Source organism: Syngnathus floridae, chromosome 22, assembly GCF_059516105.1.
Source record: "Syngnathus floridae isolate MCC-2025c chromosome 22, RoL_Sflo_1.0, whole genome shotgun sequence".
NCBI classification, from domain to species: Eukaryota; Metazoa; Chordata; class Actinopteri; order Syngnathiformes; family Syngnathidae; genus Syngnathus; species Syngnathus floridae.
In genome coordinates, this window is record NC_142434.1 from 9,107,151 (window position 1) to 9,122,945 (window position 15,795).

A 15,795-nucleotide genomic window follows, 5' to 3' on the forward strand; every position below is an offset into this window, starting at 1 on the left:
CACCGCGGAGGAGATCGCGGAGCCTCATTGCACTTCCAGCGGCAAGCACACTCGCGCACGCCGCCCGGAACAACCGGGAGGACGTGCGCATGCGCCAAGTGGCCGAAATAAGCTCCCGCCTACCGGAGCGGCTGTTTATAAGCACCGCAGAGGAGATCGCGGAGCCTCATTAAACTTCCAGCGGCAAGCACACTCGCACACGCCGCCCAACTCCACCGGAAGCCCGTGCGCACGCGCCAAGTGGGCGAAATAAATTCCCGCCTAGCGGATCGGCTGTTTATAAGCACCGCGGAGGAGATCGTGGAGCCTCATTGCACTTCCAGCGGCAAGCACACTCGCGCACGCCGCCCGGAACAACCGGGAGGCCGTGTACATGCGCCAAGTGGCCGAAATAAGCTCCCGCCTAGCGGATCGACTGTTTATGAGCACCGCGGAGGAGACTGCAGAGCCTCATTGCACTTCCAGCGGCCAGCACACTCGCGCACGCCGCCTGGAACAACCGGGAGGCCGTGCGCATGCGCTAAGTGGACGAAATAAGATCCCGCCTAGCGGATCAGCTGTTTATAAGCACCGCGGAGGAGAGAGCGGAGCCTCATTGCACTTCCAGCGGCCAGCACACTCGCGCACGCTTCCCGGTTCCACCAGGAGGCCGTGCGCACGCGCCGTGGCCGAAATAAGCTCCCGCCTAGCGAATCGGCTGTTTATGAGCTCCGCGGAGGAGACTGCAGAGCCTCATTGCACTTCCAGCGGCCAGCATACTCGCGCACACCACCCGGTTCCACCGGGAGGCCGTGCACACGCGCCAAGTGGCCGAAATAAGCTCCCGCCGAGCGGATCGGCTGTTTATAAGCACCGCTGAGCAGATCGCGGAGCCTCTTTGCACTTCCAGCGGCAAGCATACTCGCGCACGCCGCCCGGAACAACCGGGAGGACGTGCGCATGCGCCAAGTGGCCGAAATAAGCTCCCGCCTCTCGGAGCGGCTGTTTATAAGCACCGCGGAGGAGTTCGCGGAGCCTGATTGCACTTCCAGCGGCCAGCACACTCGCGCACGCCGCCCGGAACAACCGGGAGGCGGTGCGCACGCGCAAAGTGGCCGAAATAAGCTCCCGCCTAGCGGATCGGCTGTTTATAAGTACTGCGGAGGAGATCTCGGAGCCTCATTGCACTTCCAGCGGCCAGCACACTCGCGCACGCCACCCGGTTCCACCGGGAGGCCATGCGCACGCGCCAAGTGGCCGAAATAAGCTCCCGCCTAGCGAATCGGCTGTTTATGAGCTCCGCGGAGGAGACTGCAGAGCCTCATTGCACTTCCAGCGGCCAGCACACTCGCGCACACCACCCGGTTCCACCGGGAGGCCGTGCACACGCGCCAAATGGCCGAAATAAGCTCCCGCCGAGCTTATCGGCTGTTTATAAGCACCGCGGAGGAGATCGCGGAGCCTCATTGCACTTCCAGCGGCCAGCACACTCGCACACGCCGCCCGATTCCACTAGCAGCCAGTTGCGAAGGGGGGTGTTGAAGCCCAGGTGTTCCAATTTTCCTACCAGATGCTGTGGGATGATGGTGTTAAACGCTGAGCTGAAGTCCAGGAACAGCCTCCGCACATGGGTGTTCTTCTCCTCCAGGTGAGCCAGGCTCAGGTGAAGAACGGAGGAGATGGCGTCCTGAGTGGAGCGGTTTTGCCGGTCGGCAAACTGGAACGGGTCAAATAATAGGGGGAGTCTGGAAACGATGTGACCTTTAAGCAGCCTTTCGAAGCACTTCATCATAACCGGAGTCAGTGCAACAGGCCGGTAATCATTAAATGAGGTGATTTGAGGTTTCTTCGGCACCGGAATGATGGAGGCAGTCTTAAAGCACGCCGGCACTGTGGCTTGGCCCAGCGAGGTGTTAAAAATGTCTGTGATGACCCCAGCCAGATGACTTGCACATTCCCTGAACACACGCCCAGGAATGTTGTCGGGGCCAGGGGCCTTACAGGGGTTGACTCTCCTCAGGGTCTTCAACACATCGGCGGAGTCAAGGCAGAGTACCTCCTCTTCCTGATGGGGGACAGTTTTAACTGCTGGAGTGCCGTTTAGTGCCTCGAACCTCCCAAAGAAGTTATTTAGACCATTTAGAAAGTCAGCATCAACTACACCCACCGGGGGGGGGGGAGGGTGAGTTGTAGTCTGTAATCGCCCGTATGCCTTGCCACATACTCCTGATGTTTTTGACGTCGTGGAAACGATCCTGAAATTTTCGACTGCGGTCTCGCTTCGCTATCCTGATGGCACGGTTCAAGTTGGCTCTCGCTGTCCTCAGTGTCTCCTTGTCGCCAGACTTGAAGGCAGAGTTCCGCGCTCGTAGCGTTTGACGTACCTCCTCAGTCATCCAGGGTCGTTGGTTGCCCCGGGTGATGATATTCTTAGTGGTGCTGACGTCCTCGGTGCATTTGTTGATGTAGGCTGACACAGTCATGGCACACGCATGTCTAATCTACATCGGGAAAACTGAGAGGGAGGGAGGCAGGCAGGGAGGCAGGCAGGGAGGCAGGCAGGGAGGCAGGCAGTGTCTGTCTGTTGAGGTTTTCACCTTGTTCTTCTCCTGCTGAAGTTCTAACTGGACGTCCATCAGTTTGGTTCTCAGCTCGTCATTGGCGGCCTGAAGGGCGTCCGTTCGCTCCGCCTTGGCCCGCCCTGCCGGAGCTCGTTTGGACATCTCTTACTCGAGTCTCGCCCGGTCGTCAGTCAGAGATCACAACATTTGTACCTGGAGAGCACAAACGCAGCGCTGTTTTCCACTGGCTTCGAACTCAACTTCAATCGGTACCGTAACTTACAACATCATAAACATAGAACTAGCTTGACTTATTCATTGAATAAATGCATTTGGTTCTTCAAAACTGCATCACGCAACATAGCGTGACCGAGACGGCCGTTATCCACCTGCGTGAAGTTATTTGGTGAAATGAATGAGATGTTTAAGACACCATCGTTCTGTCTCTATGTAGATGAAGGGAAATAATCGATTGCTGAAGGTCCAAAGGTGTTGTGATAAACAAATAAACATATTAGTGATTAGTGACATATTTGTGATAAACATATTAGGCAGGATAATCACATATGTTAACGTGACTGCCCACACTGTATTTATTTATGGTTATTTGTTAAATCGAGTACTGTTAGACATGAAATAGGAAGTGTTTAACATAAATGGAAGACGAAAGGGGTACTCACCATTGTAGCTCCTGCTGGTCAATGATACGAGCCTCTTCTTGCAGTGGAAAACATACAGCCAACAAACACCGTGGAACCTAAAGGAATGAAATTAAACATTAACATTTAGCTTCAACCAACATTCACAGATACAACGCAACGCAAACTACACAAACGTAAATCTTTTTAAACACAATGAGTTGTACTTACCGTGTACGCTCTAGACGGTCCACTTGCAAGCAGAAAATAAAGATATTTCTGTTGATAATCGTCGTGTTTGTATCCGGTGTCTCGCTCAAGGCCATTGCGCCCACAGATTTGAATTTTGGCGAGAGTTCAGCCTATTGACGTCATTTCCGCGGTGTAATACCCGCATATCTGAAACGGCAAAGTTAAGAGTAGAGTTAAATAAAGTTTTTAGTCAACGCAATAATTTACAACCGTTGACCAGTCGAAATAATCGTCGAAATTTGGCGTCTGTGGCTGGAAGCAGACGCCGAGTTCGACATTCCTCCCAAACGCCACACTCCCTCGCTTTTCAGGGCTAAAAAAAAAACAGTTGTAATTACCTTGTACGCTCTAGACGGTCAAGTTACAAGCTGAAAACAAAAATATTTGCCTTGTTAGTCATCGTGTTACTAACCGCTGTGTCTTGTTTGCCAGAATTGCCGCTTTCCTACTTTCTGTTGCAAGCCACGCCCACGGATTATAATTTTGCCGTGAGTTCCGCCTATTGACGTCATGTCCGCGTCACATGACTGCGACGTAATATTATCTAAAACTGTTTGTGCGGTATTGTGTTGTTCTGTGCGGTATTGTGTTATTCTGTGCGGCGTCGTGTTGTTCTGTGCGGCGTCGTGTTGTTCAGTGCGACATCGTGTTGTTCAGTGCGGCATGGTGTTGTTCAGTGCGGCATGGTGGTGTTCAGTGCAGCATGGTGTTGTTCAGTGCGGCATAATGTTGTTCAGTGCGGCATAATGTTGTTCAGTGCGGCATGGTGTTGTTCAGTGCGGCATGGTGTTGTTCAGTGCGGCATGGTGTTGTTCAGTGCGCCATAATGTTGTTCAGTGCGCCATAATGTTGTTCAGTGCGGCATGGTGTTGTTCAGTGCGGGATGGTGTTGTTCAGTGCAGGATGGTGTTGTTCAGTGCGGCATGGTGTTGTTCAATGCGGCATGGTGTTGTTCAGTGCGGGATGGTGTTGTTCAGTGCGGCATGGTGTTGTTCAGTGCGGCATAATGTTGTTCAGTGCGGCATGGTGTTGTTCAGTGTGGCATGGTGTTGTTCAGTGCGGCATGGTGTTGTTCAGTGCGGCATGGTGTTGTTCAGTGCGGAATGGTGTTGTTCAGTGCGGCATGGTGTTGTTCAGTCCGGGATGGTGTTGTTCAATTCGGGATGGTGTTGTTCAGTGCGGGGTGGTGTTGTTCAGTGCGGGATGGTGTTGTTCAGTGCGGCATGGTGTTGTTCAATGCGGCATGGTGTTGTTCAGTGCGGGATGGTGTTGTTCATTGCGGCATGGTGTTGTTCAGTGCGGCATGGTGTTGTTCAGTGCGGCATGGTGTTGTTCAGTGCGGCATGGTGTTGTTCAGTGCGGCATAATGTTGTTCAGTGCGGCATGGTGTTGTTCAGTGTGGAAAGGTGTTGTTCAGTGCAGGATGGTGTTGTTCAGTGCGGCATGGTGTTGTTCAATGCAGGATCGTGTTGTTCAGTGCAGCATAATGTTGTTCAGTGCAGCATGGTGTTGTTTAGTGCGGCATGGTGTTGTTCAATGCGGCATGGTGTTGTTCACTGCGGGATGGTGTTGTTCAATGCGGGATCGTGTTGTTCAGTGCGGCATAATGTTGTTCAGTGCAGCATGGTGTTGTTCAGTGCGGCATGGTGTTGTTCAGTGCGACATAATGTTGTTTAGTGCGGCATAATGTTGTTCAGTGCGGCATAATGTTGTTCAGTGCGGCATGGTGTTGTTCAGTGCGGCATGGTGTTGTTCAGTGCGGCATGGTGTTGTTCAGTGCAGGATGGTGTTGTTCAGTGCGGCATGGTGTTGTTCAATGCGGCACGGTGTTGTTCAGTGCAGGATGGTGTTGTTCAGTGCAGGATGGTGTTGTTCAGTGCGGCATGGTGTTGTTCAGTGCGGAATGGTGTTGTTCAGTGCGGCATGGTGTTGTTCAGTGCGGCATGGTGTTGTTCAGTGCAGGATGGTGTTGTTCAATGCGGGATCGTGTTGTTCAGTGCGGCATGGTGTTGTTCAGTGCGGCATGGTGTTGTTCAGTGCGGCATAATGTTGTTCAGTGCGGCATGGTGTTGTTCAGTGCGGCATGGTGTTGTTCAGTGCGGCATGGTGTTGTTCAGTGCGGCATGGTGTTGTCCAGTGCGGCATAATGTTGTCCAGTGCGCCATAATGTTGTTCAGTGCGGCATGGTGTTGTTTAGTGCGGGATGATGTTGTTCAGTGCAGGATGGTGTTGTTCAGTGCGGCATGGTGTTGTTCAATGCGGCATGGTGTTGTTCAGTGCGGGATGGTGTTGTTCAGTGCGGCATGGTGTTGTTCAGTGCGGCATAATGTTGTTCAGTGCGGCATGGTGTTGTTCAGTGCGGCATGGTGTTGTTCAGTGCGGCATGGTGTTGTTCAGTGCGGCATGGTGTTGTTCAGTGCGGAATGGTGTTGTTCAGTGCGGCATGGTGTTGTTCAGTGCGGGATGGTGTTGTTCAATGCGGGATCGTGTTGTTCAGTGCGGGGTGGTGTTGTTCAGTGCAGGATGGTGTTGTTCAGTGCAGGATGGTGTTGTTCAGTACGGCATGGTGTTGTTCAATGCAGGATCGTGTTGTTCAGTGCAGCATAATGTTGTTCAGTGCAGCATGGTGTTGTTCAGTGCGGCATGGTGTTGTTCAATGCGGCATGGTGTTGTTCAGTGCGGGATGGTGTTGTTCAGTGCGGCATGGTGTTGTTCAGTGCGGCATGGTGTTCAATGCGGAATGGTGTTGTTCAGTGCAGGATGGTGTTGTTCAGTGCGGCATGGTGTTGTTCAGTGCGGCATAATGTTGTTCAGTGCGGCATGGTGTTGTTCAGTGCGGCATGGTGTTGTTCAGTGCGGCATGGTGTTGTTCAGTGCGGCATGGTGTTGTTCAGTGCGGCATAATGTTGTTCAGTGCGGCATGGTGTTGTTCAGTGCGGCATGGTGTTGTTCAGTGCGGCATAATGTTCAGTGCGGCATAATGTTGTTCAGTGCGGCATGGTGTTGTTCAGTGCGGGATGGTGTTGTTCAGTGCAGGATGGTGTTGTTCAGTGCGGCATGGTGTTCAGTGCGGGATGGTGTCTTTCAGTGCGGCATGGTGTCGTTCAGTGCGGCATGGTGTCTTTCAGTGCGGCATGGTGTCGTTCAGTGAGGCATGGTGTTGTTCAGTGCGGCATGGTGTTGTTTAGTGCGGCATGGTGTTGTTCAGTGCGGGATGGTGTTGTTCAGTGTGGCATGGTGTTCAGTGCGGCATGGTGTTGTTCAGTGCGGTATCGTGTTGTTCAGTGCGGTATCGTGTTTCTCAGTGCGGTATCGTGTTGTTCAGTGCAGTATCGTTGTGTTGTTCGTATTGTGTTGTGTTGTTCGTAATGTGTTGTGTTGTTCGTATTGTGTTGTGTTGTTCGTATTGTGTTGTGTTGTTCGTATTGTGTTGTGTTGTTCATATTGTGTTGTTCATATTGTGTTGAGTTGTTCGTATTGTGTTGTGTTGTTCGTATTGTGTTGCCTTTAACACTTAGCCTCTAACACTTAGCCTCTAGCATCTAGAAGGTAAATAAATAGGAAGGAAGGACTCACCGGTGACGTCTTCGCCCACGTCCAAGCGTTGTACTTTGTATTTTCATCCTTCTGACAGTGGAAAACATAGCCAACAAACACCGTGGAACCTAAACGAATGAAAGAAAACTATCATTTGGCCACAACCAACATTCACAGATACAACACAATGTGACATGCGGGGTTGAGGTTAAAGGTTGAGTGAAGGGCCCTCGTTTTAAACTACTTTTTTGAAAAGGATTGGGAACAAGTAAGACGTATTTAATTTATTTAATGGGAAGTAGTAAGAGCTATTGAATTTAATCTATGTATTATATTCTATTGTATTGTATTCTGTTGTATTCTTTTGGATTGTATTCACACTAACCCCACTAAAACTTCAGCCCACAAAAACTCGCCTCTGGCGCCTAGCCTCTGGCACTTAGCCTCTAACACTTAGCCTTTAACACTTAGCCTTTAACACTTAGCCTTTAACACTTAGCCTTTAACACTTAGCCTTTAACACTTAGCCTAGAAGGTGAATAAATAGGGTTAAAGGTTGAGTGAAGGGACCTCGTTTTAAACTACTTTTTTGAAAAGGAGTGGGAACAAGTAAGACGTATTTAATTTATTTAATGGGAAGTAGTAAGACTTATTAAATTTATTTAATCTACTTTTCTTCCCAGGCAAAATTTGATGTGCTGCAATTCCAAATTTCCAAAGTGAATGAAGGAATGAAGTCCTTTAAATTATGATTTTGTATAAATACTAGGCATTGACACAAAATCGACGGCACAAAATGGGCAGACTTTACTTGTTTGAAAAGGACTGGTTACAAGACAGACTTTTTTAATTTATTTAATGGGAAGAAGACTTATTTAGTTTAATTGATCTATTTTTGTTCCCTGGCAAAATTCGATTTGCTGCAATTCCAAATTTCCAAAGTGAATGAAGGAAAGAAGTCGTTTAAATTATGATTTTGCTTAAATACTAGGCATAGACACAAAATCTACGGCACAAAATGGGCAGACTTTACTTGTTTGAAGAGGACTGGTTACAAGACAGACTTTTCTGATTTATTTAATGGGAAGAAGACTTATTTAGTTTATTTAATCTATTTTTGTTCCCTGGCAAAATTGGATTTGCTGAAATTGTATTTTGCCAAATCTTGCCTTGAGACCTGATAGGAAGTATTAAACGCTTAGTTAAATCAATACAAGTTGGTAATAAGAGCGAGTAATGTTGGTTGAACCGATGAATGAAGGTTGAAAGCAATTTAAATTATGACTTTGTATAAATACTAGATATTAACAGAACATCTACTGCGCGAAATGGGCAGAGTTTACTTGTTTGAGAAGGAGTGGCTTATTCAAAACTAAGATTTATTTAATCTGTTTGTTCCCAGGCAAAATTGGATGTGATGCAATTCCAGATTTCACCACATGATGGTGCCCAATTTTGACTTCATAGGACATATTAAACACTTAGCTTGTTATTATGTTCAAGGTAATCAGATTTGTTTATTATTCTAATGGCCTCTTCAAAACTATTCTGGATTACTACTTTGGATCTATTCTACATTACTTGGCAACAACATACTCTGTAACAGATTAGGCAGTATAATCATATCTGTTAACTTGAGAGTGCCCACACTCAATCTACTTATCGTGATGTGTTAAATCAATTACTGTCAGACATTATTTGTCTGATAATCTACCAAATCTTTGAATTGAAGAATTTGTGATTTAATTAATAGCTTGTTGTTATGTTAAGGGTAATCAGACTTGTATATAATTCTAATGGCCTTCTTTTGAAAACTATTCTGAATTACAACTTTGGATCTTATATTACTTTGCAACAATCTACTCCGTGACAGATTAGGCAGTATAATCACATATGTTAACTTCAGTGCCCACACTGTATTTATTTATGGTTATTTGTTAAATCAAGTACTGTTAGACATGAAATAGGAAGTGTTTAACATAAATGTTATGGCTACTCACCATTGTAGCTCGCTCCTGGTCAATGATACGAGCCTCTTCTTGCAGTGGAAAACTTGCAGCCAACAAACACCGTGGAACCTAAAGGAATGAAATTAAACATTAACATTTCGCCTCGACCAATTTTCACACGTACAACGCAACGCGGCTACACTTCTGCTATTACAAACGTAAATCTCCTTAAACACAATGAGTGTTACTTACCGTGTACGCTCTAGACGGTCCAGTTGCAAGCAGAAAATAAAGATATTTCTGTTGATAATCGTCGCTGCTCAGTGGCTCACGGCCATCGCGCCAACAGATTTGAATTTTGGCGGAGGTTCGGGCAATTACGTCATATCCGCGGCACATGACTGCGACGTAATACCCGCTTATCTGAAACGGCAGTTAAAAGTAGAGTTACATCAAGTTTTCTTGGAACCTAAACGAATGAAAGAAAACTATCATTTGGCCACAACCAACATTCACAGATACAACACAACGTGCGGGGTTGAGGTTAAAGATTGAGTGAAGGGCCCTCGTTTTAAACTACTGTTTTGAAAAGGAGTGGGAACAAGTAAGACGTATTTAATTTATTTAATGGGAAGTAGTAAGACTTATTAAATTTATTTAATCTACTTTTCTTCCCAGGCAAAATTTGATGTGCTGCAATTCCAAATTTCCAAAGTGAATGAAGGAATGAAGTCCTTTAAATTATGATTTTGTATAAATACTAGGCATTAACACAAAATCGACGGCACAAAATGGGCAGACTTTACTTGTTTGAAAAGGACTGGTTACAAGACAGACTTTTTTAATTTATTTAATGGGAAGAAGACTTATTTAGTTTAATTGATCTGTTTTTGTTCCCTGGCAAAATTCGATTTGCTGCAATTCCAAATTTCCAAAGTGAATGAAGGAAAGAAGTCGTTTAAATTATGATTTTGTTTAAATACTAGGCATAGACACAAAATCTACGGCACAAAATGGGCAGACTTTACTTGTTTGAAGAGGACTGGTTACAAGACAGACTTTTCTGATTTATTTAATGGGAAGAGGACTTATTTAGTTTATTTAATCTATTTTTGTTCCCTGGCAAAATTGGATTTGCTGAAATTGTATTTTGCCAAATCTTGCCTTGAGACCTGATAGGAAGTATTAAACGCTTAGTTAAATCAATACAAGTTGGTAATAAGAGCGAGTAATGTTGGTTGAACCGATGAATGAAGGTTGAAAGCAATTTAAATTATGACTTTGTATAAATACTAGATATTAACAGAACATCTACTGCGCGAAATGGGCAGAGTTTACTTGTTTGAGAAGGAGTGGCTTATTCAAAACTAAGATTTATTTAATCTGTTTGTTCCCAGGCAAAATTGGATGTGATGCAATTCCAAATTTCACCACATGATGGTGCCCAATTTTGACTTCATAGGACATATTAAACACTTAGCTTGTTATTATGTTCAAGGTAATCAGATTTGTTTATTATTCTAATGGCCTCTTCAAAACTATTCTGGATTACTACTTTGGATCTATTCTACATTACTTGGCAACAACATACTCTGTAACAGATTAGGCAGTATAATCATATCTGTTAACTTGAGAGTGCCCACACTCAATCTACTTATCGTGATGTGTTAAATCAATTACTGTTAGACATTATTTGTCTGATAATCTACCAAATATTTGAATTGAAGAATTTGTGATTTAATTAATAGCTTGTTGTTATGTTAAGGGTAATCAGACTTGTATATAATTCTAATGGCCTTCTTTTGAAAACTATTCTGAATTACAACTTTGGATCTTATATTACTTTGCAACAATCTACTCCGTGACAGATTAGGCAGTATAATCACATATGTTAACTTCAGTGCCCACACTGTATTTATTTATGGTTATTTGTTAAATCAAGTACTGTTAGACATGAAATAGGAAGTGTTTAACATAAATGTTATGGCTACTCACCATTGTAGCTCGCTCCTGGTCAATGATACGAGCCTCTTCTTGCAGTGGAAAACTTGCAGCCAACAAACACCGTGGAACCTAAAGGAATGAAATTAAACATTAACATTTCGCCTCGACCAATTTTCACACGTACAACGCAACGCGGCTACACTTCTGCTATTACAAACGTAAATCTCCTTAAACACAATGAGTTACTTACCGTGTACGCTCTAGACGGTCCAGTTGCAAGCAGAAAATAAAGATATTTCTGTTGATAATCGTCGCTGCTCAGTGGCTCACGGCCATCGCGCCAACAGATTTGAATTTTGGCGGAGGTTCGGGCAATTACGTCATATCCGCGGCACATGACTGCGACGTAATACCCGCTTATCTGAAACGGCAGTTAAAAGTAGAGTTACATCAAGTTTTCTTGGAACCTAAACGAATGAAAGAAAACTATCATTTGGCCACAACCAACATTCACAGATACAACACAACGTGCGGGGTTGAGGTTAAAGATTGAGTGAAGGGCCCTCGTTTTAAACTACTGTTTTGAAAAGGAGTGGGAACAAGTAAGACGTATTTAATTTATTTAATGGGAAGTAGTAAGACTTATTAAATTTATTTAATCTACTTTTCTTCCCAGGCAAAATTTGATGTGCTGCAATTCCAAATTTCCAAAGTGAATGAAGGAATGAAGTCCTTTAAATTATGATTTTGTATAAATACTAGGCATTAACACAAAATCGACGGCACAAAATGGGCAGACTTTACTTGTTTGAAAAGGACTGGTTACAAGACAGACTTTTTTAATTTATTTAATGGGAAGAAGACTTATTTAGTTTAATTGATCTATTTTTGTTCCCTGGCAAAATTCGATTTGCTGCAATTCCAAATTTCCAAAGTGAATGAAGGAAAGAAGTCGTTTAAATTATGATTTTGTTTAAATACTAGGCATAGACACAAAATCTACGGCACAAAATGGGCAGACTTTACTTGTTTGAAGAGGACTGGTTACAAGACAGACTTTTCTGATTTATTTAATGGGAAGAGGACTTATTTAGTTTATTTAATCTATTTTTGTTCCCTGGCAAAATTGGATTTGCTGAAATTGTATTTTGCCAAATCTCGATTTGAGACCTGATAGGAAGTATTAAACGCTTAGTTAAATCAATACAAGTTGGTAATAAGAGCGAGTAATGTTGGTTGAACCGATGAATGAAGGTTGAAAGCAATTTAAATTATGACTTTGTATAAATACTAGATATTAACAGAACATCTACTGCGCAAAATGGGCAGAGTTTACTTGTTTGAGAAGGAGTGGCTTATTCAAAACTAAGATTTATGTAATCTGTTTGTTCCCAGGCAAAATTGGATGTGATGCAATTCCAAATTTCACCACATGATGGTGCCCAATTTTGACTTCATAGGACATATTAAACACTTAGCTTGTTATTATGTTCAAGGTAATCAGATTTGTTTATCATTCTAATGGCCTCTTCAAAACTATTCTGGATTACTACTTTGGATCTATTCTACATTACTTGGCAACAACATACTCTGTAACAGATTAGGCAGTATAATCACATATGTTAACTTGAGAGTGCCCACACTCAATCTACTTATCGTGATGTGTTAAATCAATTACTGTTAGACATTATTTGTCTGATAATCTACCAAATCTTTGAATTGAAGAATTTGTGATTTAATTAATAGCTTGTTCAGGGTAATCAGACTTGTATATAATTCTAATGGCCTTCTTTTGAAAACTATTCTGAATTACAACTTTGGATCTTATATTACTTTGCAACAATCTACTCGGTGACAGATTAGGCAGTATAATCACATATGTTAACTTCAGTGCCCACACTGTATTTATTTATGGTTATTTGTTAAATCAAGTACTGTTAGACATGAAATAGGAAGTGTTTAACATAAATGTTATGGCTACTCACCATTGTAGCTCGCTCCTGGTCAATGATATGAGCCTCTTCTTGCAGTGGAAAACTTGCAGCCAACAAACACCGTGGAACCTAAAGGAATGAAATTAAACATTAACATTTCGCCTGGACCAACATTCACACGTACAACGCAACGCGGCTACACTTCTGCTATTACAAACGTAAATCTCCTTAAACACAACGAGTGTTACTTACCGTGTACGCTCTAGGCAAAATTGGATGTGATGCAATTCCAAATCTATCTGAAACGGCAGTTAAAAGTAGAGTTACATCAAGTTTTCTTTTTTAATCAACACAATCATTTACAACCGTTGACCAGAAAGAATCGTCGAAATTCGACGTCCCCCACATGGTGGTGGGACGTTGAGGTCAACCGCTTTGGGGTTGGCTGAATCTTTGATCGCAGGATGCCACACACTTGAAGACAGAAGCAGAAAAGCAGAGCTAAATGCAAAATGTACTCACCGGTGACTCCAATTTTTTTCCCCCCTGAAGAAACAGCTGGACGGGTGGCCCCGGCTGGCCAGTGGGACTCTTGTTATTCTGACCCTTTTTAGTGCGCGTTTGGGGCAACAACCGTTTTTTGTGGCGCTCTCTTCTGGTTCAAAAGTGCCCTGCATGTGAATTTGCTTTTCCTGCCTTCTGATTGGATGAGCGCCGGTGTGACGCGGTGCCTCTGTCACCGTGGCGGGGGGTATACGTTGGCATAGGAGCGTCTGCCAACGTCTGAGACCGGCTGGCAGTGTATCGGAGGTGTCGAGTGCGGTGCCGCTGGAGCTCACTCACCAGCTGGTGTTAGGGCCACAGAATGAAGGCCAAGGAGAAGAATAGAAAGAGAAACAGAAACTTCTCCTCCAATTGTTTGATTTGTCTCTTCTGAGCTTCGATGAATTCTTTCAGCTCTTTGTTCCTCTAGGATGGACAAATGGAAAGTGGCATTCAAAAGCCAGTAAGCGTGCAAGTAAGTGCCGGGCTGGCTTTGGGCCCTTACCTGTTGCGCGCTGTGCAGCAGATCCATTCTCTCTTGGAGGATGCAAGCGTCGCGCTCCCTCAACTCGCACATTAGGGCTCGCTTCCATTGGTCCACGGCGCTCCTAAGCTCTTCTCTCTGATCCGCCGTCAGCACGTCATTCACGCCAGCGTGGCTGGCTTTTTCGCCGTCCGTGGCGGGGCAGTCCCGCTGCGGTAGCGCCTCGTACAACATGGCCTCCAGCACCAGGATCCTCTGGGCCGCAATCCTCGTCCATCAGTGGTCCGGCGGGAGATTTGAGGGCGGCTTACCTTATGAGCCTGGTCCATGGAACACTTCCTGAAGTCCAACTCTTCATCCAGGTAGCCCTTCTGCTTGCAGAACATATCCTAGCACAGCTCAAGGTCAGAATTGTTGGGGCACATTGCCGGAGTTCCCCTTGGCTGATGTCGCGTGTCTGTCTACCTTCTCACTTTCAATGTCCAACATCTTCTGTTGAAGTGCTGACTTGGTCACTTTGATGTATTCTAACCACTGAGGAAAGGCTGCTGTCACATAAGCAGAATGCGAGAGCGTGCGTGGACGTGCGCGTTACCTTCTCGGCTAGGGTGAGAAGGGTCCTGGCGTGAATCACGACCACCTGCTCCTCGTTGGTGAGATTCTGCAAGAGCCCAAAGGCACAGCGTCAACAAGCTTCTTTCAGCGCAAAGCCTTCCAAAAGTCACATTTGAGCCGCCGAGTCTCGTGGAGTGCGAACATAAGGAGTTCGACATACACTTACGGCGTTATAGCCCAGGATGTCCAGCTTCTTCATCAGATCACTGATGACGATGTCCGGGGGAAAGGCGCAAGGAGCAATGTAAGGTGTCCTGGGACCTCGGGTTAAGGTTAGGGTTGCGAGGGACGCCTTACGTACGCTCACGCCCTCGGCCTCGCAGTAGATCTGCAAAGGGCTGAGGCCGTCTGGGAAACGGACTTGCAGAAACTTCAAGACGGGGGAGCGCCATTCCCTCTCCTGAAAGGCAGAGGCATGCATCCGTCCGTCCGTCCGTCCGTCCGTCCGTCACATCTCTGGCCTCAACACGCTTGTGCGAGTCTTCCCACCTCCAGCTCCAGGATGCGGAACTCAAGCAGTTCGTTTTGGTCTCGGATATCCTGGATGTGCTCTTTCAGACGCGCTTCTTCCGCCTCCATCCGCCTGACCTGAAAAGACAGTCAGACCTCATCTGCGGGGCTTCCCGACAGGTGTGACGCCAAGCGACTCCGCCCAGCGCCTTTCTTTCCGTCACCTTTTCGGCCAACTGCTGATTGCTCTGACGCAGCAGCTGCTTCTCCTCCACCCACTTGACATTCTAGAAGAGACAAACGCGTGGACAGCTTTGGAATGTTGTGTCATTTTCATCCACAAATTCTTTGGTTGACTGGAAAATGACATTTGCTTTTCTCCGCATTTTCCCAGCCACGTTCGGGGGGGGTTGGTCCAGTAATGCCAGACGGATGAGTGACTGAAGAATGTAGCTATTTTGTCTGAGAAAAAGGTGTGCTCATTGATGAGCTTACCTGTCCTTGTTGCTTCAGCGCTGACTCCAGATCTGCTACTCTGCTTTGATAGTGACCCATTTCTACCATCAGCTTTTCTCTGGTCTGAAAGGAGGAGGAGGGAGGCTCCTCCTCCTCCTTTCAGACCAGAGAACACCCGAGGCTGGGTGAGAACGGGGAGGCTGCGACCCGGCCGGGGGTTGCGGGAAGGGGCGCCACCTTGATCTCCTTCTCGGCGTCGTAGTCCCCTTCGCTGGTCTGGGCTAGCAGAGCGTAGGCTCGTTGCAGCGCTTGATATTCTTGCGTCAGCTGGCGGTAGCGAAGCTCCGCCTCTTCATGCACACACCAATGCAACACAGCACTAGTACCAGAATCAGTCAGACCGGCGACAAAGCACCCGCGACGCAAAGACGAGTCCGATTCCAGGCTGAAGAG

General features: G+C 46.0%; 1 protein-coding gene and 2 long non-coding RNA genes across 3 annotated transcripts; all 3 read right to left on the reverse strand.

The window, feature by feature from the left end:
• Positions 1-1,497: 1,497 nt before the first annotated feature.
• LOC148379559 (uncharacterized) lies at positions 1,498-9,334 on the reverse strand. Its single transcript, XR_015855416.1, has 7 exons — positions 9,169-9,334; positions 8,968-9,045; positions 7,007-7,095; positions 3,769-3,798; positions 3,410-3,577; positions 3,221-3,297; positions 1,498-2,753 (listed from the first exon to the last, which is right to left on the reverse strand). It is a non-coding gene; the product is annotated as an uncharacterized LOC148379559 (long non-coding RNA).
• Positions 9,335-11,122: 1,788 nt separating this feature from the next.
• On the reverse strand, positions 11,123-13,157 carry LOC148379560 (uncharacterized). Its single transcript, XR_015855305.1, has 3 exons — positions 13,047-13,157; positions 12,846-12,923; positions 11,123-11,281 (listed from the first exon to the last, which is right to left on the reverse strand). It is a non-coding gene; the product is annotated as an uncharacterized LOC148379560 (long non-coding RNA).
• A 691-nt stretch (positions 13,158-13,848) lies between these two features.
• On the reverse strand, positions 13,849-15,146 carry LOC148379561 (janus kinase and microtubule-interacting protein 3-like). Its single transcript, XM_088367437.1, has 6 exons — positions 15,111-15,146; positions 14,926-15,024; positions 14,603-14,836; positions 14,417-14,482; positions 14,287-14,355; positions 13,849-14,210 (listed from the first exon to the last, which is right to left on the reverse strand). Exons 2-6 carry the CDS (start codon positions 15,013-15,015, stop codon positions 13,983-13,985), a joined length of 687 nt encoding a protein of 228 aa, XP_088223563.1. The 5' UTR covers positions 15,016-15,024; positions 15,111-15,146; the 3' UTR covers positions 13,849-13,982.
• Between the last annotated feature and the right edge of the window lie 649 nt (positions 15,147-15,795).

What these genes read in the sequence shown, in the direction of transcription:
- LOC148379561 (XM_088367437.1), bottom strand. Translation starts at nt 15,015, where the DNA reads ATGGAGGCGGAAGAAGCGCGTCTGAAAGAGCACATCCAGGATATCCGA. An exon ending in TCCGCATCCTGGAGCTGGAG is followed by an intron (nt 14,837 to 14,925) that starts GTGGGAAGACTC and finishes TCTGCCTTTCAG; the next exon opens with GAGAGGGAATGGCGCTCCCC. An exon ending in TGGACATTGAAAGTGAGAAG is followed by an intron (nt 14,211 to 14,286) that starts GTAGACAGACAC and finishes GAGCTGTGCTAG; the next exon opens with GATATGTTCTGCAAGCAGAA.